This window comes from Nycticebus coucang, chromosome 4 (genome assembly GCF_027406575.1).
Source record: "Nycticebus coucang isolate mNycCou1 chromosome 4, mNycCou1.pri, whole genome shotgun sequence".
Classification (NCBI taxonomy): Eukaryota; Metazoa; Chordata; class Mammalia; order Primates; family Lorisidae; genus Nycticebus; species Nycticebus coucang.
Window position 1 is genome coordinate 112218639 of NC_069783.1, and position 25056 is coordinate 112243694.

The following is a 25056-nucleotide window of genomic DNA, read 5'->3' on the forward strand; positions in this document are numbered from 1 at the left end:
GGCGTGTAATCTGTCCCCACTGAGGATTGAATGACCTGGGCCCATGACACCACCTGCTCAGAGCCGGTTACAGGACAGGTGTTCAGAGAGCCAGTAGGGGAGGAACATTAGTGGCTTTTGCACAGACTCTGCCTACATGTGATTTGAGCTCCAATGCATGCACACACACGCACACACATTCACACATATATTACACACACACACACACACACACACTTGTGCCTGGAGAACACCTGTCTGGGGGACATTAGCATGAACCAAGGCCCAGCCATTGCTCTACAGCAACAGCCTTGGGGTTTTGGCAGAAGAGAGGGGACCAGCCCAGACCCCCCAGTGGCCCTGGAATTTCTTATAGGAGCTTCCTCAGCCTCTTGGCCAGCTAGAGGGAGGTGCCTGCCGGTGGTGTACCCAAGGGAGGGGGACCTGACATCTGGAGGGAGAACCACTTTCTGAAAACCTCCAAAGGGAGATCAGCCAACTCTGCACTAGCCTTGACACCAGCCTGAGTAAGAGTGAGACCCCATCCCTACTAAAAATAGCAAAATTAGCCAGGTGTGGTAGTGGGTGCCTATAGTCCCAGCTATCTGGGAGGCTGAGGCAAGAGGATCACTTGAACCCAGAGACCATTGGCAAAGCAGTTCCTCTCAGCACTAAGGAGCCTGCTCAGGTCCTGCTCTGCATCTGGACTACTGTGGGGTTCTAAGGCCCTTCTCAGTTTTCCTCAGAGAGGAGCCTCCACACCCCACATGCCAGGCCTTGGCTCTGGGGGCCTGTTGTCCTCACATCTGCTGTCTAAAGGCAAGATAAATAGTGCTAGTGCTGAGAGGAAACACCCTCAGCCTTTTTTGATTTTCTTATCTTTTCCTTCTTTTTTTTTTTTTTTTGAACAGAGTCTCACTCTGTTGCCCCAGGCTAGAGTTTAGTGGATCAGCCTAGCTCATAGCAACCTCAAACTTTTGGGTTCCAGCAATCCTTCTGTCTCAGCCTCCCAAGTAGCTGGGAGGATAGGCACTCACCACCACACTTGGCTAATTTTTCTATTTTTAGTAGAGATGGGGTCTCACTCTTCCTCAAGCTGGTCTCAAATTCCTGAGCTCAAGGCATCCTCATGCCTTGGCTTCCTAGAGTGCTAGGATTACAGGCATGAGCCTCCTCACCAGGTCTCCTAGGATCATCTTTAGTTAGATACAAGAATGTAGAAACACGGGGCTGTGCCTGTGGCTCAGGAAGTAGGGTGCCAGCCCCATATACTGAGAGTGGCAGGTTCAAACCTGGCCCCAGCCAAACTGCAACCAAAAAACAGCCAGGCGTTGTGGTGGGTGCCTGTAGTCCCAGCTAGTTGGGAGGCTGAGACAAGAGAATTGCTTAAGCCCAAGAGCTGCTGTAGGTTGCTGTGAGCTGCGATGCCACGGCACTCTACCGAGGGCAACAAAGTGAGACTTTGTCTCTAAAAAAATAAAAGAATGTAAAGACACTTAACCATAAAGAGTGCCGTGAATATAAGACATCATCAGTGTGAGGTGGGAGCTTCTCTAGGATGGTCAGGGGAGGGAAGGCCCCTGTGAGTAGGTAATATTTGAACCTGAAAAATGAGGAGATCTATCCATGAGAGATGAGAAGTGCAAAGAGGGAATTCTTAGCAGAGGCCTTGAGGTGGGAGTGAGCTTGGAGGGACCAAGGACTGATAGCAAGACCTGGAGTGGGTGAAGGGAGCAGTGGAGAGTGTTTGAGGAGCTACTAAAACTTTAGTTTCATTCTCAGTGGAAAGCTGAAGGGTGATTTCAGTGGATGGGAGATTTACCTATGCGTCTCGCCTGCCTCACCCCAGGCATGTCAGAACGGGAGCGGCAGGTGATGAAGAAGCTGAAGGAAGTGGTGGACAAGCAGCGTGACGAGATCCGCGCCAAGGACAGGGAGCTTGGTCTGAAAAATGAGGATGTCGAGGCTGTAAGTGATGAGCCCTTAACCTGCATCTACCTTTCTGGTCAGTAGGTACCAGCCAGAAACTGGATCCTCCTCTCAGGAGGTTCCTTCTCCCCCAGGTCTCATTCTTTGGATTCCATGACATGGGGGATCCTTCCCATGGCTTGGTGGCCCAAACTTGAAACATAGCCAGGGAGGACGCTCAGTGAAGTGTTCCTAGGAAGAGCAGGAAGGAATTTGATACTTGCCAGTGACTGAGATTCTTCCCCATTTTGGGGTGGTCCTGAGGCCCCATCAGCCTTTGCTGTGACCCCAAGGCTTCCTCCAGCCACTCCCTCTCACCATGGCCCCCTGAGCAGACTTAGCAGTGTCAAAGCTGCTCCAGGAACCCATATATTGTCTTTGCCTAAATTGGAAAAAGCTGCCCCTTTCTCAAGGCATGTTACCTCCATCTGGTGGGAAATTGTCATACTACATTTATTCTAAAAAGACACTTATCTTCCATCTCCCATAAAATTATCCTAGTAAATAGACAAATTGCCCATCTCTGGTATCAATAGTTGTGAGAAGATGAAATTTCAAACAAAGACATCCAGAGTATGAATGACACACCTATAGATGGTTTGCCCTTGTGCAGTGTACAACCTGAGCCACTGCAGGTGGCAGCCTCACACAATAGTCTCTCTGTCTCTAGCTGCAGCAGCAACAGACACGGCTAATGAAGATCAATCATGACCTTCGGCACCGAGTCACAGTGGTGGAGGCCCAAGGGAAGGCTTTGATTGAACAGAAGGTGGAGCTGGAAGCAGATCTGCAGACCAAGGAACAGGAGATGGGCAGCCTGCGAGCAGAGCTTGGAAAGCTGCGAGAGAGGCTGCAGGGCCAGGGCGAGCTCAGCCAGAATGGGGAGGAAGAGCCACAGGTGAGTAGGAAGGTGGGTGTTGAGGTGGAATGGACGGGTGAGCCTGTGGGCTGGCTTGAAGCAGGCAGGTTTTCTCTGTGTGCCCCAATATACTTAGGAAAATGGGAGAGAGAACAAGCTCCTGGCCTGAAGACACACAGCTGGATACAGGCAAAACTGGACCCAGAACCCCCAGACTCTCAGCATTCTGGCTCAGGGTGTTCCACTTAGTGAATGGTTACTAGGCATCTCCAATTCATTCATTCATTCATTCATTCATTCAAATGACTGTTGACTGTGTGGCAAGCACAGAGGATATAATATGGTAGCAAAATACAGACCTGTCCCTGTATGTATGGAGCTTATGGTTTAGAATTGGAGATGCATTAGTCTAGGCCAGTGTTTTTCAACCTTTTTTATCTTATAGCACACTTGAACCTATAGTTAAACTTCTTTTTTTTTTTTTTGTAGAGACAGAGTCTCACTGTACCGCCCTCGGGTAGAGTGCCGTGGCGTCACACGGCTCACAGCAACCTCTGCTCTTGGGCTTACGTGATTCTCTTGCCTCAGCCTCCCGAGCAGCTGGGACTACAGGCGCCCGCCACAACGCCTGGCTTATAGTTAAACTTCTGTGGCACATTTAAATTTATGTTGATCAAAAACAAGAGTAAAAAAAGAACATACTGTGCTTTGAACTTCTTCTGAAAATAATTTAATAATCTTTAAAAATTTTGTGGCATACCTAAGATCCTCTCATAGCACACCAGTGTGCCATGGCACACCAGTTGAAAATCAGTGATCTAGACATGAGTCAATTATCACATACTACCATATGACCCAGCAATTCTATTCCTGGGCATATACCCAAAAGAATTAAAGATAAGTATTTAAACAAAAATGTTTATGTCAATGAGTATAGCAACACTATTCATAATATCCAAAAGGTGGAAACAATCCACATGTCCATGAATTGAAGAATGGATAAACAAAATGTGGTGTAGCCATACAGCGGGATGTTATTCAGCCATAAAGAGGAACGGAACACTGATTTGTGCCACAACATGGGTGATCCTTAAAAATACTTTGCTAAGTCAAATAAGCCAGTCACCAAAGGCCACATCGTGTATGATTCCATTTATATGAAATGTCTAAAAGAGGAAAATTTACAGAGACAGAAAGTAGATTATTGGTTGAAGGGGCAGTGGAAAGGATGAATAAGAGGGTAACTGCTGATGGGTATGGAGTTTCTTTGAGGGTGATGGAAATGTTCTTTATTAGATAGTGATGGTTGCATAACAGTGTGAACATAACTGTCTGCATGATGGAACTGTCTGCTGTAGCAGGTAAAATTCAGGAAGGCCTAGGGCTGTGAGGTGGGCACCAGAGATGTCTCCTCAAAATGTGCCCCCGGTGTGTTCCAGGAGCACAGAAGCTGAGGCAGTTAATCCTGATGGCAGTGGTGTTGTGAGCTTCCTGGAGGAGCTATTCCTTAAGTTGGATCTAATGTTAATGCTAAGACTTTGATAGCTAGAAATGTGGAAACTGGCCCTGCTGTTTCAAAAAAGTACATTGAACTGTTGGGGAATGCTCAGGACTTACTTTTTCTTACAACAAATATGAATTAACTGATTAAGGTTTGCAGATACTGTGCTAGTAACCTGGTTTACAGGTAGGGGAGATAAGGGAGACAAGTTCTCGGTCAGATGAGTCCAAGCCCCAGCACTCGTTAAATATCCTATAAATTCAGGCTAGTCATTTCTAGATTTTCTGTAGGAAACCTGGAGTGCCCATGAAGAAGGTAAGGGAGAGAAGTTTTAAAAGAGGTTAGGGCCTGCTTTTGGCTAAAAGTGATATAAACCTAAATTAAAATGGCTTACGGAGAGGAAAAAAGGAATTTATTGGCTTCGTAACTAAAAGCTTCCAGTTAGGGATGGCTGTAGGTATAGCTGATTCCAGGTGCCCAAATTCCAGGTGTCTGGAATTTGATTCAGACCTTATCTTTGCTTTGCTTTCTTATGTGTTACAGGTTCTTGCCTGTAATCCCAGCACTTTGGGAGGCCAAGGCAAGAGGACTTCTTGAGGCCAGGAGTTTGAGAACAGCCTGAGCAATATAATGAAACCCTATCTTTAAAAAAATAAAATAATTTTTTTTCAGTTACCCTGGGTAGAGTGCTGTGGCATGGTAGCTTACTGCAACCTCAAACTCTTGAACTCAAGCGATCCTGTTGCCTCAACCTCCCAAGTAGATGGGACTATAGGTGCCTGCCACAATGCCTGGCTATTTTTAGAGACAGAGTCTCGCTTTTACTATGGCTGATCTTGAACTCCTAAGCTCAAGCAGTCCACTTTCCTCCGCCTGCCAGAGGGCTGGGATTATAGGCATGAGCCATTGCACCTGGCCGATAAAATTTTTTTTTAATATGGCAATAGGATGGAGGAGAGGAGTCCAGTGTCAACAGCAGAGTCACTAGGCCAAGCTTAAGGTAGTCATGCATTCTCTTGAGGGTGTACCTCCCAGCCCCTCAGGTCCTGTGAGTGCTCAGGCTTATCTCCTCCTGGCCAGGTGGGGCCTGGTCCAATCCTGGGTCTTGTGGACATCAACCCAGCCACAAGACTTCCAGCCCTGTTCCAGATCTCTTTAGCAATGAGGACAGGGACATTTCACATCTTGGCCTGACTCCCTGTTGGTTTCAGCTTCCCTTTCTGGCAGCCAAGGTGGCAGGGAAGGAATGGAGAGAAAAGTCAGGTTGCAGTAATGACAAACCCGTGAGCTGCTTTGTGGTATCTGTTCCCAAATTCAGGACAGCTTTGTTTCTCTCCCTCAGAGCTGTATGGAGTTCAGATGCTTGTCAGTCACCTAGGGGAACTGCAGGTTGTGGTGGCCTCACTGGCTACAGTGTGACCAGGGCCCGTCCACCTCTTTGGTGGTCAGTTTCCTTATCTTATGAATGAAGGGAATGACCGTGACTTGACTGAGGGGAAGGCTGTCCAGGGTGGAAAGAAGACAGGCCATTCCTGGAAGGGGGACACAGTGAGGCTGACTGGAGAATGTGTAGCAGGCGGCTGGGGTGGAGGGGTTCGTCCAGGGCAGGACTCAGTGGCGGAAGATGAGAGCTAAGGAGGGATCCAGAGCTAGAAAGGAATCTGTTCATCATTGCCCCAGATCCCATCTGAGCTGTGTCTCTATCATTTGTGTCATCTTCAATAGACAAGGTTCTCTATTTTTATAACATCTTATTAAGATATAATTCATACGCTGTACAATTCAGCCATTTAAAGTATACAGTTCAGTGGTTTTTAGTATATTCACTAAATTATGTACTCATCACCACCACCTAGAACATTTCTATCACTCACAAAGAAACCCCTACCCATTAGCAGTCACTCCCCTCCCCCAGCCCCTAGATACCACCAGTCTGCATTTTCCCGCTGTGGATTTACCTGTTCTGACATTCCCTACAAACAGTCCTACAACGTGCAGCCCTGCCTTGCCTGTTTATGAGTGTGTTTTCTAGTTCATCCAGCTCCTCATATTTGAAACAAAGGTTCTCCTGCCTTTCAGAATTAGACATAGAAATCCTTAAGAAAATAGGGTGGGCCCCCTATCTAAAGTGCTTTAGATAGGGGGCTTTATATAAACTCAGTAGGAAAACAGTAAAATTAGTAATTGTCCCCTGGATATCTCTGCCTTACAAGTTCTGATTTCTTAGTGGGGATTTTTTAATAAAGTGAGTCTTGCCTACATAGGGAAAGCAGACAGGTGTGATGGCTGCCAGGTAAGGCAAGGTTTAAACACAAACTGACTTTATGCCTAGTAGGCTGGGAGGTGCCTGGTGTGCCCAGACCATAGTCCTCTCTTGCTGGTTCCGGGGCTGTGGGAGCAAGGAACATCCCCAGGAGGCCAGGCCTCAGGACTGAGGCCCAGATCCAGGGTGTTGCCGCCCTTAGGCCTCAGGATGGCCTCACTGCTTGTTATCTGGTCTCTTGGGCCTCTCTGGGAAGCAGCTGGGGCCTTGGGCAATCTCCCTAAAGCCGTGCCCAGAGTGCCTCCAGGGACCAGCAAACAATCTGCACAAGGCCCTGGCTTATCTGCGTAACCCAAGCCACCACATGGTGCCTGGTGCAATAAGCCTGGAAGGGCTACTGCTGATGGGACCTGATTGCCATCTTAGGAAGAGCCTTCTTGGTCCTTTTCAGTCTGAACAGGCCAGTCGGGAGCCACCCACGGCACTGTAGTCCCTGACTAGAGGCCTCCAGATAGGCGCAGGCCATCCTCGTTCTTGCCCTTGCAAGCAGCAGTACCAGAGGTCAAGACGTCCACATACCTGGCTGGGAATCCCCCAAGCTCAAAGGAAGTCAGGTCCCTTCTCCAGATAAAACGGACTCATGTTCCAAAGAAGCCCTTTACTGTCTTGGGCAAGAAAACCTATCGGGTGAGCATGGAATTGCTAAGCTTTGAAAGCAGGTGATCACAGAAATCTCCAGAAGGGCCTTTGGAAATATCACTGGGTTATCTGGAGGGGAGCAGACGGCTTGCCCAAAAGCCTCCTGGGAGGTGGGGGTTTAGGAGTTCCCTTGAAGGACTTTACCCCTTCCCCAAGGTGTGAGGACCCCTATCAGATGACCCCTCTCAGAGACACAGAGAAATAAGCCCTTTAACTGCCAGTGAAAAGCAGCTGGGAGGGAGGGGCAAAGAAGGAATGTGTGAGCCTGAGGCCTGGGTCCACAGCAGGGGGCAATGCTGCCTACAGGGGTCTGTGCAGGGAAGGAAGAAGGGGTGGGTGTGGGCAGCCACTGAAGGAGCATAGAAAGGTAGGCAATGCTACTGGGCATTGGTCCAGTGTTGCCATGGGGGAATGTGGACCCAGTGTGGCCTGATCTGCTAATGTTTTCTCCAGAAGGAAGCCCCAAATCCAGACTCTAATTAGTATGAGATCTCCTAAACTTAAACAGTTGGCAGCCAATTCAGTAGTTTTAGAACACCGTGAGGACCAGACATGGTGTGTGGGGTGGGAGGTGCTGGTGTGGTCTTCAGGTCTTTTTTGCAACTTCTGGTCTATGTGACTGACGACCAGAGTTTCTGATGAACTCCTACACATTCGTCAAGACCCCATGCACAGAGACCACACCTGAGTAACTCATCCCTGATTCTCCCCAGTTAGAGGTGATGTCCTTGCACCTCTTCTGTTACCTCGTGTCTATTTATGTATATCCACTCTTCACCCTTATCTGTTTGATTCTGTCCCTAGTACTCAGCTCAGTAACAAGGCCCAAAGTTAGTGCTCAATAAATGTTGAATAAATATTAGACACCAAGGTTGGCGCAGGCCATCCTCGTTGGCTAGAGACACATGATGACATGGTGCATGCACCGACTTCATCCAACACGCTTGTGTGCTCCCATCTGGCAGCAGAGCCACCTGCAGAGAAAGGAGGTGGTAAACCTCCTTTCTTGGTAAACCTGGGCAGGGGAAAATAAAGGAATAAAGCATTATCAAGCACCTGCTATTCATCAGTCACTTCCTATGTCCCATCTTGGGTAGAGAACACCCAAGGTGTAGCCCTGGTTCAAGGAGCACCTGTGGAAGCTCTGCAGAGGAAGTCGGACATTGAAGATGTCTCCTGAGGACACAGCCCACCTGCAGTTGTGCCATCAGCAGATGCTGAGAATACTTTCTTGAGAAATTAAATCCTCCAACATTTCCTCCCTGTTCTGTGTGGGAGGAGGCCCCACTCAGTTGCCCAGGCAGCCCAAGGGGGTGTTGCGGGGGTGCTAGGTTTCAGTTTCGTGCTGCCCGAAGGGTCCTCTTCTTCTGCTGACTCCAATCTAAGGCTGGGTAGGGTGAGACTGCTCCCCCCACCCAAGCCTGCAGTGTGGTATTCTGTCTCCTGATCTGCCACGTGGGTGGTGTCTTTTTCAAGTGTCCTTTCCCAGAACAGCCTGTCCTAGACTCTCCCAGGATGTGAAGCATCTCAGCTCTGCCTCCTAGAGTCCACTGGCCTCCTGGCCTCGTGGTACCATCCATGGGAGTTAGTCCCCTACCCCATCCCTGTGCTACTATGAGGTTTTTCTTGAGGGCCTGGAGTAAGTCTGTTTCCATCTCTCTTTTCCCGTTTTGGAGCTTTTCAACTGCCATCCTAACCTCTAATCTGCTCCTTGTTGATCATAGGACACTGTGGCTCAGAGGTGTCAGGGATATTGCACTGTCTTGAGAGTATAGGCCACCTGTAGATTTGGCTGGCTGAACTGGAAGCAGCTTGCAAAAAACGTCCTTGCTATCAAAAAAATGGGAAGTAAATGTTGGCAAGAATGTAGAGAAATTGGAACCCTCCTGCTTTGCTGGTAAGAATGAAAATGGAGGGTGGCGCCTGTGGCTCAGTGAGTAGGGCGCCAGCCCCATATACTGAGGGTGGCGGGTTCAAACCCAGCCCCGGCTGAACTGCAACCAAAAAATAGCCGGGCGTTGTGGTGGGCGCTTGTAGTCCCAGCTGCTCGGGAGGCCGAGGCAGGAGAATCGCTGAAGCCCAAGAGCTGGAGGGTGCTGTGAGTCCTGTGATGTCATGGCACTCTACTGAAGGCGGTAAAGTGAGACTCTGTCTCTACAAAAAAAAGAATGAAAATGGATTAGCTGCTGTGGAAAATAATTTGAAAAATCCTCAGAAAGTTAAACATAGGGCAGCACCCATAGCTCAGTGGGTAGGGCGCTGGTCACATACACTGAGGGTGGCGGGTTCAAACCCATCCCGGACCAGCTAAAACAACAGTGACAACTGCAACAACAACAAAAAATAGCCAGGCATTGTGGCAAGCACCTGTAGTCCCAACTATTTGGGAGGCTGAGGCAAGAGAATCACTTAAGCCCAAGAGTTTCAGGTTGCTGTGAGCTGTGATACCACAACACTCTACCGAGGGTGACAAAGTAAGACTCTGTCTCAAAAAACAAAAGTTAAACAGAATTACCATGTGCCCTGGCAATTTCACTCCTGCTTGCATATCCAGAAGAATGGAAAACAGGTGTTGGAACAAATGCAGTGTTTAGCATCACTATTCGTAATAGCCAAAAGGTAGAAACAACCCAAATGGCCATCAGCTGAAGAATGGATAAACAAAGAGGGCTAAATCCATACAGTGGAATACTATTCAGCCTCAAAAAGGAATGAAGTACTGATTCATGCTACCAAAACATAATGCTAAGTGAAAGAAGCCAGACACAAAATGTGACATGCTGTATGATTCCACTTATAAGAAATGTCCCCAGCACTTGGGAGGCCGAGGCAGGTGGATTGCCTGAGGTTTGAGACCAGCCTGAGCTAGAGCAAGATCCTGTCTCTTAAAAATATCCAGGCAGGGCGGCGCCTGTGGCTCAGTCAGTAGGGCGCCGGCCCCATATGCCGAGGGTGGCGGGTTCAAACCCAGCCCCGGCTGAACTGCAACCAAAAAACAGCCGGGCGTTGTGGCGGGCGCCTGTAGTCCCAGCTACTCGGGAGGCTGAGGCAGGAGAATTGCTTAAGCCCAGGAGTTGGAGGTTGCTGTGAGCTGTGTCATGCCATAGCACTCTACCAAGGGCCATAGGGTGAAACTCTGTCTCTACAAAAAAAAAAAATATCCAGGCAGGGGGCAGTGCCTGTGGCTCAGTGAGTAGGGCTCTGGCCCCATATGCTGAGGGTGGCGGGTTCAAACCCAGCCCCGGCCAAACTGCAACAAAAAAATAGCCGGGCGTTGTGGCGGGCTCCTGTAGTCCCAGCTGCTCGGGAGGCTGAGACGAGAATCACGTAAGCCCAAGAGTTAGAGGTTGCTGTGAGCCATGTGACGCCACGGCACTCTACCCAAGGGCGGTACAGTGAGACTCTGTCTCTACAAAAAAAAAAAAATATCCAGGCAGGGTGGCGCCTGTGGCTCAGTGAGTAGGGCGCCGGTTCCATATACCGAGGGTGGCGGGTTCGAGCCCAGTCCCAGCTGAACTGCAACCAAAAAATAGCCGGGCATTGTGGCGGGCGCCTGTAGTCTCAGCTACTCGGGAGGCTGAGGCAGGAGAATCGCAGAAGCCCAAGAGCTAGAGGTTGCTATGAGTCCTGTCACATCATGGCACTCTACCAAAGGCGTAAAGTGAGACTCTGTCTCTACAAAAAAAAAATATATATATATCCAGGCATTGTGGCGGGCACCTGTGCTCCCAGCTACTTGGGAGGCTGAGGCAAGAGAATTGCCTAAGCCCAGGAGTTGGAGGTTGCTGTGAGCTATGATGCCATGGTACTCTATCAAGGGTGACAAAATAAGACTCTGTCTCAAAAAAAAAAAAGGAAGGAAGGAGAGAGAAGAAAGGAAAGGGAAAAAAAGGAAGGAAGAAAGATAGATACAGCCTGGCACAGTGCCTGAGGCCTCTATTCTGAGAGGCTAAGGTGAGAGGATTCCCTGAGCTCAGGAGTTCAAGATCAGCCAGAGTAAGAGCGAGAATCTGGGCGGAGCCTGTGGCTCAGTGAGTAGAGCGCTGGTCCCACATACCGAAGGTGGCAGATTCGAACCCGGCCCCAGCCAAAACTGCAACAACAACAAAAAATAGCCGGGTGTTGTGGCAGGCACCTGTAGCCCCAGCTACTTGGGAGACTGAGGCAAGAGAATTGCTTAAGCCCAAGAGTTGGAGGTTGCAGTGAGCTGTGATGCCACAGCACTCTACCAAGTGTGACAAAGTGAGACTCGATGTCTCTGAAAAAATTAATAAATAAATAAAAAGAGCAAGACTTGGCGCCTGTAGCTCAAGCGGCTAAGGCGCCAGCCACATACACCAGAGCTGCCAGGTTTGAATCCAGCCTGGGCCCACCAAACAACAATGACAACTACGACCAAAAAATAGCCAAGGGTTGTGGCGGGCGCCTATAGTTCCAGCTACTTGGGAGACTGCGGCAAGAGAATCGCTTAAGCTCAAGAGTTTGAGGTTGCTGTGATGCCACGGCACTCTACCCAGGGCGACAGCTTGAGGCTCTGTCTTCAAAAAAAAAAAGAGTGAGGGCGGCGCCTATGGCTCAGTGAGTAGGGTGCCGGCCCCATATGCCGAGGGTGGAGGGTTCAAACCCAGCCCCGGCCAAACTGCAATAAAAAAATAGCCGGGCGTTGTGGCGGGCGCCTGTAGTACCAGCTGCTCGGGAGGCTGAGGCAAGAGAATCGCGTAAGCCCAAGAGTAGAGGTTGCTGTGAGCCATGTGACGCCACGGCACTCTACCTGAGGGCAGTACAGTGAGACTCTGTCTCTACAAAAAAAAAAAAAAAAAAAAAGAGTGAGACCCTATTGCTACTAAAAATAGGAAAATTCACTGAGTGATGTAGTAGGCACTTATAGTCCCAGCTACTTGTGAGGCTGAGGCAGGAGGATCACTTGAGCCAAGAGTTTGAGGTTGCTGTGAGCTAGGCTGACACCACTGCACTGTAGTGTGAACAACATAGTGAGACCCTGTCTCAGGAAAAAAAAAAAAAAAAAGGAAATGTGTAGAATAGGCAAATCCATAGAGACAGAAAGCAGATTCATGGTTGCCAGGGGCTGTGGTAAGGGGGTGGGGAGAATCGTGGGTGACAGCTTAACAAGCACAGAGTTTCCTTTTGGGGTGACGAAAGTGTTCTGGAACTAGATAAGAGGAGGTGGTTGCACAACATTGTGAACACACTAAATGCCACTGAATGGTATGCTTTAAAAAGGTTCAAATGGTAATTTTTATGTGTGTTTTACCATAATTTCTCTTAAAAGGCTGCCTCGCTATGGAAGAAGGTGGGAGGATGGGTATAGACCTGACACCTGTCCACATGTGTCACCCTCAGTGAGGAGAAATACCTGAGTGCACAACTGCCCGTCTGGGCTTCCACTGAACTTGAGTCAAGATGCCTAGAGCCTCTGAGGAGGAGAGGCTGACCAGAGGCCCCTAACAGATGGGAAAGTGTGTATGATTTAATGTTACGTGAAGAAGGAATCGAGATTTGTGTGTGGGCTGTGATTTTAGCCACTCTGGCTAGATTAGCATCAGTCTGAGTAAGGATGTGAGCGGAGAACCTGGAAAGGTGAAAGCTGGCAGATGGATGTTTGTTCTCTCTGGACACCTTTTCATATTGTTTGTGATAAAATCTTGCGTCGGTGGGGAGATGCTGGGGCTGCAGGTCCAGCTACTAAGAAGGCAAACAGTGAACAGGTGGCTGCTGGCTTCCACCTCCAGAGGGAAACTGTACAGAACGTGAGCAGGGGCCGCCCTCAAGAGCTTAAAATAGCACCCTCAGCAGGCTGCTCACACCCCAGGAGGGGAAACATTCAGGCTCCATCGGGATACAGAGTGGGTGCCGGGATACAGAGTGGGTGCCGGTGGTGGCTGCCAGGAATTCATTAGCGGCATCTCTGCCTCCTCCAGACAGAGCCGATTGGAGAAGAGTGTGTCTCAGATGCAGAGAAGGTGGCCATGGAGCTCAAGGACCCCAACCGCCCCCGGTTCACCCTTCAGGAGCTGCGAGATGTACTGCACGAGAGGAACGAGCTCAAGTCCAAGGTGTTCTTGTTGCAGGAAGAGCTGGCCTACTATAAGAGGTAAGTGTCCCTGGGATGTCCCAGGGTTTTATACAGCGAACTCCTGGAAAACAGGCATTTCATCTTTGTGCTTTTTGGACCCCCTCTGTTGCCTAAAGCATTTAGCTCACTCTGAAACCTTTGGGCCAAGAAGCATTTTATAAGTAGGAATTTCCAGCTGTTGGAAGGAATGTTACACATTCCTCACATACCATGTGTTACCTTAGTTCACCAGTGAGGTCAAGGCAGCACTCCGAAATCAAGCAAATTAACATTTTTGTACCAAAGATAGGAACAGTCATGCTAAGTGGGATCATTAACAGCCTCACGATAGCTCATTTCAGGTTTTGCCACCAGATGAATGATGGTTTTTAGAGTCTTTTCTGCTGCCCCTGACTCAGATCGCCACATGGTGCCATGCCCCTCATCCTAGTCAGCCCCACACACACCGCCCTTTTATTTCTTCCTCAGAACACATGGCATTCATTTCTACCTCAGGAATTTTACACTTTCTGCTTCTGCTGCTGGGAAGGTATAACCTTGGCTTTTCCTGATCATTCAGGGATCAAGTCAAATGTCACCTCCTCAGAGAGGACTTCCCCATCACCATCTGTCCAGAGGAGGACCCATCCCAGTCACTGTCACTTTATCCAGTTTTACTTTCCTGGACTTTTCACACTCCTACGTTATCCTTTTAATTATTGTGCCTGTTTTATTGTCTGTTTCCATGTCAGACTGTAGGCAGCATGTGACCAGAACATGTTCACAGCTAAGTTCCCAGCACTTAGAGTTTAGCACACAGTAGATGTACAACAAACGTCTGTTGAGTAGAAGGCTAGGAGAAAGGACAGATATACCAGGTGTGGCCCCTACGCTAGTGGGGAAGCTAAGAAATACACATAAAATACCACACCACACATTTTTACTGGAAACCCACTTGTATATCGGGCACAATAGAAAGGCTTATGAGTGTGTGGGCTATGGCTCACACCTGAAACCCCAGCACTTTGGGAGGCTGAGGTAGGAGGATCACTTGAGGTCAGGAGTTTGAGACCAGCTTGGGCAACATAATAAGACCCCATCTCTACAAAAAATAAAATAAAATATAATTAGCTGGGCATAGTGGCATGCACCTGTAGTCCTAGCTGCTCAGGAGGCTGAGGTAGGAGGATTGCTCGAGCCCAGGAGTTCAAGGCTACAGTGAGCTATAATCATACCTGGTGACAAAGGCAAGGCCCTGTCTCTAAAGAAATAAATAAAAAGAGAAAGAAAAAAGGAAAATAAAAATGAAAAAAAGAAAAGTTTACTGACTGTGTGCTAAATGTTCAAAAATGGGAGAGATCATTTCTGGCTTGGAGATGGGGTAGAAATCAGGAAGGCTTCCTGGAGGAGGTGGCATTTGAACTGGGCCTTCCGGAAAAGATAGGGTAGTATTTATTTTTAAAAATTTGTTTTATTAAATCACAACGGTGTACATTAATGCATTTATGGGGTACAATGTGCTGATTTGATATACAATATGGAAAGCTTACATCAAACTTGTTAACATAACCATCACCTCACTTACTTGTTGTGAGAAGACATTTATACTCTACCCTTTTTTTTTTTGCAGTTTTTGGCCAGGGCTGGGTTTGAATCTGCCACCTCCAGCATATGGGTCCGGCGCCTTACCCCTTTGAGCCACAGGCACCGCCTATACTCTACTCTTAATAGTTTTTAAATGTACCATTGCATTATGCACATTAGATGAGGTCCCACCAAATACCGTCCCTCCTTCTGGCCTCCCCCTTACCTTCCCCTCTCTCTCCTCTTTCCTCTTTCTTTCTGGACTATAGTTTTGTTTTTATCATTCGTATGAATGTGTAGGTGGTTATATATTGGTTTTGTAATAGTCTTGAGTACATCGGATACTTTTTCTTCCATTCTTGAGATACTTTACTAAGAAGAATATGTTCCAGCTTCATCCAGGTGAACATAAAATATGTAAAATCTCCATTTTCTTTTTTCTTTTTTTTTTTTTTTTTTTTGTGGTTTTTGGCTGGGGCTGGGTTTGAACCCGCCACCTCCGGCATATGGGACCAGCGCCCTACTCCTTGAGCCACAGGCACCGCCCAAATCTCCATTTTCTTATCACTGCATAGTATTCCATAGTATACATATATCACACTTTGCTAATCCATTCATGGGTCGATGGGCACTTGGGCTGCTTCCATGACTTAGCAATTATGAATAGGGCTGCATTAAATATTCTGGTGCAAATGTCTTTGTTGTAAAATGATTTTTGATCATCTGGGTGTATACCTCGTAGAGGAATTGCAGGATCGAACAGCAGGTCTACTTTTAGTTCCTTGAGTGTTCTCCAAACTTCTTTCCAAAAAGGGTGTATTAGCTTGCATTCCCACCAGCAGTGTAGAAGTGTTCCCTTCTCTCCACATCTACGGCAACATCTGAAGTTTTGGGATTTTGTGATGTGGACTAATCTTACTGGAGTTATATGATATCTCGAAGTAGTTTTGCTTTGTATTTCTCTGATGATTAAAGATGATAAGCCTTTCTTCATGCGTTTGTAAGCCATGCTCATATCTTCAGAGAAACTTCTGTTCAAGTCTCTTGTGCACAAAGAAATGGGATTATTTGTTCTTTTCTTATTGATTAGTTGAGTTCTCTGTGGATTTTAGTTATCAGACCTTTGTTGGAAACATAACCTGCAAATATCTTCTCCCATTCTGAAGGCTATCTGCTTGCTTTGTTTACTGTGCTCTTGGCCATGAAGAAGCTTTTTAGTTTGATCAGATCTCAGTAATATATTCTTGGTGTTGCTTCAGTTAACAGGGGGTCCTCATAAAAAATTCTCCCAGATGTTTTCCCTGCATTCTCTTCTAGTATTTTTTTTTTTTTTTTTTAGAGACAAAGTCTCACTTTGTTGCCCTTGGTAGAGGGCTATGGTGTCATAGCTCACAGCAACCTCCAGCTCTTGGGCTTAGGCGATTCTCTTGCTTCAGCCTCCCAAGTAGCTGGGACTACAGGCACCCAGCACAACGCCCAGCTATTTTTTTGTTGCAATTTGGCTGGGGTTGGGTTCGAACCCGCCACCTTCAGTATATGGAGCTGGAGCCCTAGTCACTGAACCACAGGCACCACCTACTCTTCTAGTATTTTTATGGTTTCATGTCTTAAGTTTAAATCTTTTATCCAGTGAGCATCAATTTTTGTTAATGGTAAAAGGTGAGGGTCCAGTTTCAGTCTTCTACAGGTTGACAGCCAGTTCACCCAACACCATTTGTTAAATAGGGAATCTTTCCCCCATGAATGCTTTTGATAGGCTTATCAAAGATCAAATGACGATAAGTGGCTGGGTTCATTGTCTGTTCTCCATATATCTACCTCTCCGTTTTTGTGCCAGTACCATTTTGTTTTGATCACTAGAGACTTATAGTATAACCTGAAGTCTGGTAATGTGATACTTCCTGATTTGCTTTAATTTCTGAGTAATGTATTGGCTATTTGAGGTTTTTTCTGATTCCATATAAAATGAAATACTATTTTTTTCAAGCTCTTTAAAGTATGACAATGGGGGGCGGTGCCTGTGGCTCAAAGGAGTAGGGCGCTGGCCCCCATATGCTGGAGGTAGTGGGTTCAAACCCGACCCTGGCCAAAAACTGCAAAAAAAAAAAAGTATGACAATGGTGCTTTAATAGGGATTGCATTAAATCTGTAGATTGCTTTGGTAGTATGGACACTTTAACAATGTTGATTCTTGGGTGGCGCATGTGCTCAGTGGGTAGGGCGCCTGCCCCATATACCAAGGGTGGTGGGTTCAAACCCAGCCCTGGCCAAACTGCAACAAAAAAAATAGCCTGGCGTTGTGGCGGGCGCCTGTAGTCCCAGTTACTCAGGAGGCTGAGGCAAGAAAATTGCCTACTCCCAAGAGCTGGAGGTCGCTGTGAGCTATGATGCTAAGGCACTCTACCGAGGGCAACAAAGTGAGACTCTGTCTCAAAAAAAAAAAAAAATGTTGATTCTTCCCAGCCACAAGCATGGTATATTTTTCCATTTGTTAACATCTTCTGTTATTTCTTTTCTCAGAGTTTCATAATTCTCTTTATAAAGATCTTTCATATCCTTTGATAGGTAAATTCCCAGATATTTCCTCCTCTTTGGCACTACTGTAAAAGGGATAAAGTCCTGGGCAGCGCCTGTGGCTCAAGGAGTAGGGCGCCGGTCCCATATGCCAGAGGTGGCGGGTTCAAACCCAGCCCCGGCCAAAAAAAACACACACACACAAAAAAAAAAGGGATTAAGTCCCAGGGTAGTATTTAGGAATGAGAAATATTGAGGAGTGGGCAGCATATTCTGGGAAGAACTAACCAGAGGTTTAGATAAAAGGAAGCATTTGGTTTTGGGGTTTTTTTTTTTTTGAGAGAGAGTCTCTCACTTTGTCATCCCTGGTAGAGTGCCATAGCGTCATAGCTCATGGCAACCTCAAACTCTTGGGTTTAAGCAATTCTCTTGCCTTAGCCTCCCGCGTAGGTGGGACTACAGGTGCCCACCACAATGCCTAGCTCTTTTTTAGAGGCAGGGTCTTGCTCTTGCTTAGGCTGGTCTTGAACCTATAAGCTCAGGCAATCCACCTGCCTCAGCCTCCCAGAGTGCTAGGAGATATGGGTCCCAATATTCTCATTCCCCCAACAAAAGTAAATATACCCTCTCAGACTATATAGTTCTCAGACCAAAAAAATTACATATATATGTACATATATACACATATATACACACATATATATGTAATTTTTTTTTTTTTAAGACACAGTCTGTCACCCTAGGTTGAGTACCGTGATGTCATAACTCACAGCAACCTCAAACTCTTGGGCTCAAGAGATCTTCTTGCCTCACCTTCCCAAGTAGCTAGGAATACAGGTGCCTGCCACAAGACCCAGCTAGTTTTTCTGTTTTTCATAGAGACGGGGTCTCACTCTTACTCAGGCTGGTCTCAAACTCCTAAGCACAGGGAATCTACTTGCCTCAGCCTCCTGCAGAGCTAGGATTACAGGCATAAACCACCATGCCTAGTGCTCATATAATTCTTGACTTTTTAAATCTCATGCCACTTATCTCCTTGCAGTGAAGAAATGGAAGAGGAAAATCGGATACCCCAGCCTCCACCCATTGCACACCCAAGAACAATCCCCCAGCCGGAGTCTGGCATCAAGCGACTGTGAGTGCTATGCTTCCGGCATGTTGGGCTGCTCTGCACACAGCTGACCTGGTGGTTCACGTGTCCTCTGACTTCTCCTAGGCACCTGCTCCTAGGGCCAAGCTTATCACTAACCACGTCTTGCCGAGACGTGCTTATCCCTGGAGCACATTTGTCCTGGACCCAGACTTTGTTCGTCACCCTTCCCAAATGCTTAGTTCCTTCTGGGGGCTCTCTGGACAGATGGTTTGGGATAGTTCTGAGGGTTTGGGAGGGATTGGGACCTATGGCTGGTGCTGAGGAGCTTGCTTGAGTGTGTGTCAGGGTGGGGTGTCTCTGGGCTTTGAGGACAGCACAGAAGGCTGGGTGGGTGGGGAGTTTGTGCATCTTAAGGGCTTGAAACCCCAACTCCAAGATGCCTGGAATGGTCCTGGGTCCACCATCTGTGCATATCTCTGAGTATCATCCATTTAGTCCTCTGTCCATCCATTAAGTATTGACTAATGCATGATAAGTGTAGTCAGGCCCTGATTGCTACAGGAGACACAAAAAACAATGACCCAGTTCCTGCTCTCAACTAGACTTGAGGCCGGGTGTGGTGGCTCACACCTGTAATCCTAGTACTCTAGGAGGCTGAGGCGGGTGGATAGCTTGAGCTCACAGGTTCAAGACTAGCCTGAGTAAAAAGTGAAACCCCTGTCTCTACTAAAATAGAAAAAAAAAAAAACTGAGGCAAGAGGATCACTTGAGCCCAAGAGTTGGAGGTTGCTGTGAGCTATGACATTACAGCACTCTACCCAGGACAAAAGCTTGGGACTCTGCCTCAAAAAAAAACTCACAAACAGGGCGGCGCCTGTGGCTCAGTCGGTAAGGCGCCGGCCCCATATACCGAGGGTGGCGGGTTCAAACCCGGCCCCGGCTGAACTGCAACCAAAAAATAGCCAGGCGCTGTGGCAGGCGCCTGTAGTCCCAGCTACTCGGGAGGCTGAGGCAAGAGAATCACTGAAGCCCAGGAGTTGGAGGTTGCTGTGAGCTGTGTGATGCCATGGCACTCTACCGAGGGCCATAAAGTGAGACTCTGTCTCTACAAAAAAAAAACAACAACTCACAAACAAACAAAAAACTAGACTTGAAGCCACTTCTGTGATTTTGGCCTCAACAGATGCCTTTTTTTTTTTTTTTTTTTTTTTTGGTTTTTTTTGGCCGGGGCTAGGTTTGAACCTACCACCTCCGGCATATGGGACCGGTGCCCTACTCCTTGAGCCACAGGCACCACCCCTCAACAGATGCCTTTGAGATTCTAATGGAGGTTCACAGACCTTTTCCCTGGGGAAAAAAATCTGCAAAATTTATGCGCATGGACCCCTGAAGTCCTTCAGATAAAGGGCTAAAAGCTCTGGTGTAGGTAGATAACCTCTGTCTACTAAGAACCTACTATGTACTGGGTCCTGTGCCTACAAGCTTATCTCACTGAATTCTCACCATAGTGCAGTGATTTTAAACCAGTGTGCTTTGAAAATTTTTAAAGATCATTAATTAAATTATTTTGGAAGAAGTTCAGAGCATACTAAGTATATTCTTTTTTTAAACTCTTTTTATCATTATAATTTAGCATGCTGCAGAAGTTAAACTGTAGGTTCAAGTGTGCCATGAAACAAAAAAGGTTGAAAAACACTGCCATAGTGTTTGGAACTCAAGATACTGTCATCCCATTTGATGGAAACGGAGACACCTGTCTAGGGTTAAGGAAACGGAGACACCTGTCTAGGGTTAAGGAAACGGAGACACCTGTCTAGGGTCATGGAGCTAGTAAGACATGGGGCCAGGATTTGAACCCAGGCTGCCTGGACCCAGAGCCCACATTTTAAATTCTGTGCAGGGTGCCCTGGTACTTAACAGTGTTGCAGCCTTGTTATCTTCCCTGCAAGGGTCTTCCTGGTTCTGAACCTTCCAGTTCTACCTAAGGCTTATTACAAAAGAGGTCTCCATTCTTTCCCTTGAAACCCAGAAGCTTCGTGAAAGCAGGGAGCATGGGCCAGAAAACCAAGAGTATTATGTGGAGTGTCACCCACGTGCCCAACCTTTAAAATCCAATTATGCTTGGAAATTCTTAGCTAGTTCTTGCCCTATGAGTTGACTCAATGCAGAATTTGTGTAGGTGTAACTGCTGGGCCCTCTCATCGTAGAAAATGGTGCACTATTCAAATTGTGGGCCCTGGTGGCTGCAGGAAAGGATGACAGCTTCTTATAGTGTGTGGATCGATGTGTGGCTCCCTTACAGGCCTCTTTCCAGCTTTATGCAAGTTGCTTATTAGTTTGCCCTGAGATCCCTGCTGGGTATGGCAGGAAGTATAGTCCCCAGTTCCTGTGAGAGATAAATATTTCCCAGGGATAAAGTGTGGAACTAGAAAAGCTTCCTCTGGGTTCTAACATTATTTTGACCATGGACTGGTTAATAATCTTCCACTTGCTACTGAAACTCAAACTCAAAGTAACAAGAAAAAGTTAAGTAACCAAAAATTCCAGGCTGAGCATGGTGGCTCATGCCTGTAATCCCAGCACTTTGAGAGGCAGGGGAGGGAGGATCACTTGAGGCTGGGAGTTTAAGAACAAAGATTCCCAGGTTGCTCCAGCATCAGGGCTCAGCTGGGCCAGGCCTTCTTTCCTCTACCCCTGACGTGCTTTTCCTGTCGGTGGGCTCTGTTCTCCAACACACTGCCCCTGCTGAGGATGTCAGGGGGTAGCCCTTAGCTCAGCTTTCTGTTTTCTTCTGTCTGAATCTCAGTTCAGCTTCCCTATTCCCAAGAGTTCCACAAGTCTCAGAGCTCTCATTGGCTTTTACAGGGTCACATGACTATCCCTAAACCAATCACAGGGCAGCACTTAGAGTAGTTTTTACTTCATCTAGTTCATGTGGACTGAAATTAAGGGAAGGCAAATCCTCAAGCAAGATCAGAGTGCTAGACAGACAGAAATATGGCATATCCATTGTGGCCTCCCTCATCTTCAGGATAAGGAAGCCCTTCAGTATTGATCCTGTGCAGAACTTAGTACCCAGGAAAACTCTCATCCTTGATTAGGGTTTCTCATCCACTGCCTGGGAAGAAACAGAATTGGCTTTACCTAAACTCTGACCCACCCGCCAGCCACACTCCTGTGTGAGGATGAGCAGAATCCAGTTTACGTGCTTATGTAAGCTTACACCCTGGGGAAGTTGCAAGAAGCTTCATGAGTCCAAACAGTCCCTGCTTGGGCTGAGGGAGGGGCGAGACTAAGAAATCAGTGTTCAGTATCCTTCAGTATCCAGGTCTTTAAGGATCAGACTTTCTAGCATCTTCAGTTCAAGTGTATTGAATTTACAGAGCCTCCTGCACCCACAGTCATCTGTAATTCTAAAAATTCCTTCCAATGCTAGATTTTTCTGACTATAATTTTCTTCTCCAGCCCCCTTTTTCTAACCAGATAATTAACAGTTAGCTTTTGCAAATCTCAGATTGTGTGAAATCCAGAGGAAAGTTCTCAAGTGGCAACGATCTTTTCACTGATTCTTCTATCCACACCTGAATAGACTGTGATGTCCACCCTTCTTTTCCAGTGGTTTCAGAAAGGAAGCCTGGGGCACCATTTTCAGAGCTTTCCCCACCTTTACGTTACTTTACGTTTACTCATCAAAACCTGAGGCTCTGAATCTGACAGAGAAAGCAGCTGGAATCAGGGAGCCAGAGAGAGACAGAAGAGGGAGAAAGAAAAAGACCAGGACCTCCCATCCACGGGTGCCAGTGGCCAGTTCCGTGGCAACCCAGCCTTCTAAGGGATATAACTGGGAGTGGCACAAAAGGCTTTTGACTAACATAGCAGGACACTGGTTGCCTTTGTCACTGCTGACCCAGAGCTGCAAGTGTGGCCTGTGAGCCCAGAGGCTGGGAGAAACCTGGGCAGGGACAGCCCTTCCCTGGGCCAGGGTGACAGTTCTTGAGATATTCTTAGCCCTTCTCCCTTCTTTCACTCCTCTTGCACTCACATGAATCTGGTCTTTTCTGTGCTGCAGTCTTTTAGTGCAACTCACGGTGACTTTCTAGCTCAGTGTCACACCCTTAACCAGGTTCTCCACCCCACCATGCTGCAACACTAATAACTCCCAAGGAGGTTGAAGGGGCCTCACTAGCTTAGAGCGCTTGAACTAAGGTATCTGCCACCCCGTCAGAGACATAGAGCTAGGATAATTATCCCCATTTCTTGGATGAGGAAACTGATGCCTGGCGAAGCTCACTGACTTCTTCTTTTTTTTTTTTGTTTTTGAGACGGTCTTGCTCTGTCACCCAGGTTGGAGTGCAGTGGCATCATTATAGCTCACTGCAACCTCAAACTCCTGGGTTCAAGTCATCCTCTTGCCTTAGCCTCCTGGGTAGCTGGGGCTACAGGTGCACACCACAACGCCTGGCTAATTTTTTTTTTTTTCTTTGTAGAGACAGAGTCTCACTTTATGGCCCTCGGTAGAGTGCCGTTGCCTCACACAGCTCACAGCAACCTCCAACTCCAGGGCTTAAGCGATTCTTTTGCCTCAGCCTCCCGAGTAGCTGGGACTACAGGTGCCTGCCACAACGCCCGGCTATTTTTTGGTTGCAGTTTGGCCGGGGCCGGGTTTGAACCCGTCACCCTCGGTATATGGGGCCGGCACCTTACCGACTGAGTCACAGGCGCTGCCCACGCCTGGCTAATTTTTAAATATTTTGTAGAAATAGAGTTTTGCTATGTCTCAAACTCCTATGCTCAAGCATTCCTCCTGCCTCAGCCTCCCAAAGTGTTGAGATTACAGGCATAAGCCACTGCACCTGGCCCTGTTAACTTCATTTAGAAGAACATACTACCAGAAAGGCTTAGACAGGATTTGAACCTGTGCCTTTTTTTTGTCTTTCCTGCATACACCCCCTTTCCTCATTACACTCCCTGAGGTCCCAGCTGTGGGCTGACTGCCCAGGCCCCTTATCTCTCCAAACACACCATGAGTCAGAGTGGTCAGACTCCACATTTCTGGGCTGAAATCAACAAGGGAACCAGAAACCCCTGCTGCCAGTGAAAACAGTGTGCCCAGAAGATGTTCCAAGAATAGCTTGTGATTGAGCAGCTGCTGGCCTGGGAGGATGGGCTGGCACTGCCTGGGAAGGTCACGAGGGAGCGGAGTGAGCTCAGCCTTGTCCCCAGTGAATGCCAGGCACCAGCGCCCTCCTCCGTGTGATCCCTGTCACTCAGTCATGGTTCCACAGACACACAGCTGCTTCCTGCAGTCTGGGGTAAGGAGCTATTCAGAGACAGGAACACAGCAGCAGGTGCAGAGACAGAGCTGGGGGAGCAGGGGGTCAGAACTGAACACACGGACTGGAAAGGTTGGCTTTGGAGTGGGCGGCCACCATACAGTCTGTCCCCGTCCTCTGACCACCTGCTCCCTCGCTTCAGCCCAAGAGTAGCTTCTTCACAGCTGCCCACTACATTGCCTAGAAGGCCACTATTAGAACTTCATTTGGATCCAGTCTTCCAGGAATATTTGGCAGGGAAAAGGGGATTAAAGCCAGCTACATCGTATCCAAGACATCACTTTTGGTCAAAACAAGCCAATCTTTTTTATAAAAATGGCTGTCTCTCTGGGGAGGCAGCTTCTGCAGGGCAGTGCCTGGAACAGCAAAAGAGGAGGCTGCCCACTCAGTGAGCCCAGGGAGACACACAGAGGGCAATTGAGCTATAACACTCCAGGTGTCCCCTGGGCCCTGCCTCTGTTAGCCCCGCCTTGGCCCCAAGTGAAGTCCAGCATTCCCAGGTGGGCAAACATCTTTCCAGGGAAAAGATCCCGCTGTGTCTAGGGCCAACTTCTGTGCAATGACTATCTTTATGGGTGTCCTGGAAAAGGTGTGTGTAAAATGGAGTGACTAGGAGCCTCTAGGAAGCAAACTGTGCCCGTAGCCCGGCTGCTGGGGATTGGGCCCATTCACTTAGCGAAAGGTATCCCACCTTCTCTGTGTCATCCTGAGAAACCATCCAGGGATTCTGCAAAGATGCTGCCTCTCAGCTTCTCTGTGAAGTGCATCAAGGGCCAAGGTGGGGCTAACACAGAGGCAGGGGATCCAGGGCCAGCACAGTGGGTCACACCGTAATCCCACAGCTCTTTGGATGGCTGAGGCAGGAGGGTCTCATGAGGCCAAGAGTTTGAAAGACTAGCCTGGGCAACATAGTGATACCCTATCTCTAAAAAAATAAAAACATTAAGCTGGGCATTATGGCAGGTGCCTCTAGTACCATCAGGAGGTTGAGGCAGGTGGATGGCTATGAGCTATGATGACATCACAGCATTCCAGCCTAAGCAATAGAACACTATCATGTGTCAAAAAAATAAAGAGGTCAGGTACGGAGTCTCACACCTGTAATTCTAGCACTCTGGGAGGCTGAGGCAGGTGGCTTTCTGGAGCTTGGGAGTTTGAAACCAGCCTGAATAAGAGCAAGATCCTGTCTG

General features: G+C 47.8%; 1 protein-coding gene across 7 annotated transcripts in view; it reads left to right on the top strand.

Annotated features, from left to right (window-relative positions):
• RILPL1 (Rab interacting lysosomal protein like 1) overlaps positions 1-25056 on the top strand; it is a 49486-nt gene that overhangs the window by 16881 nt on the left and 7549 nt on the right. For all 7 annotated transcript variants that reach the window (XM_053588753.1, XM_053588750.1, XM_053588752.1 and 4 more), the window contains exons 3-6: positions 1829-1947; positions 2618-2845; positions 13209-13381; positions 18483-18575. In XM_053588753.1, coding sequence (XP_053444728.1) covers positions 1829-1947; positions 2618-2845; positions 13209-13381; positions 18483-18575 — 613 coding nt within the window. The remainder of the gene's footprint in view (positions 1-1828; positions 1948-2617; positions 2846-13208; positions 13382-18482; positions 18576-25056) is intronic.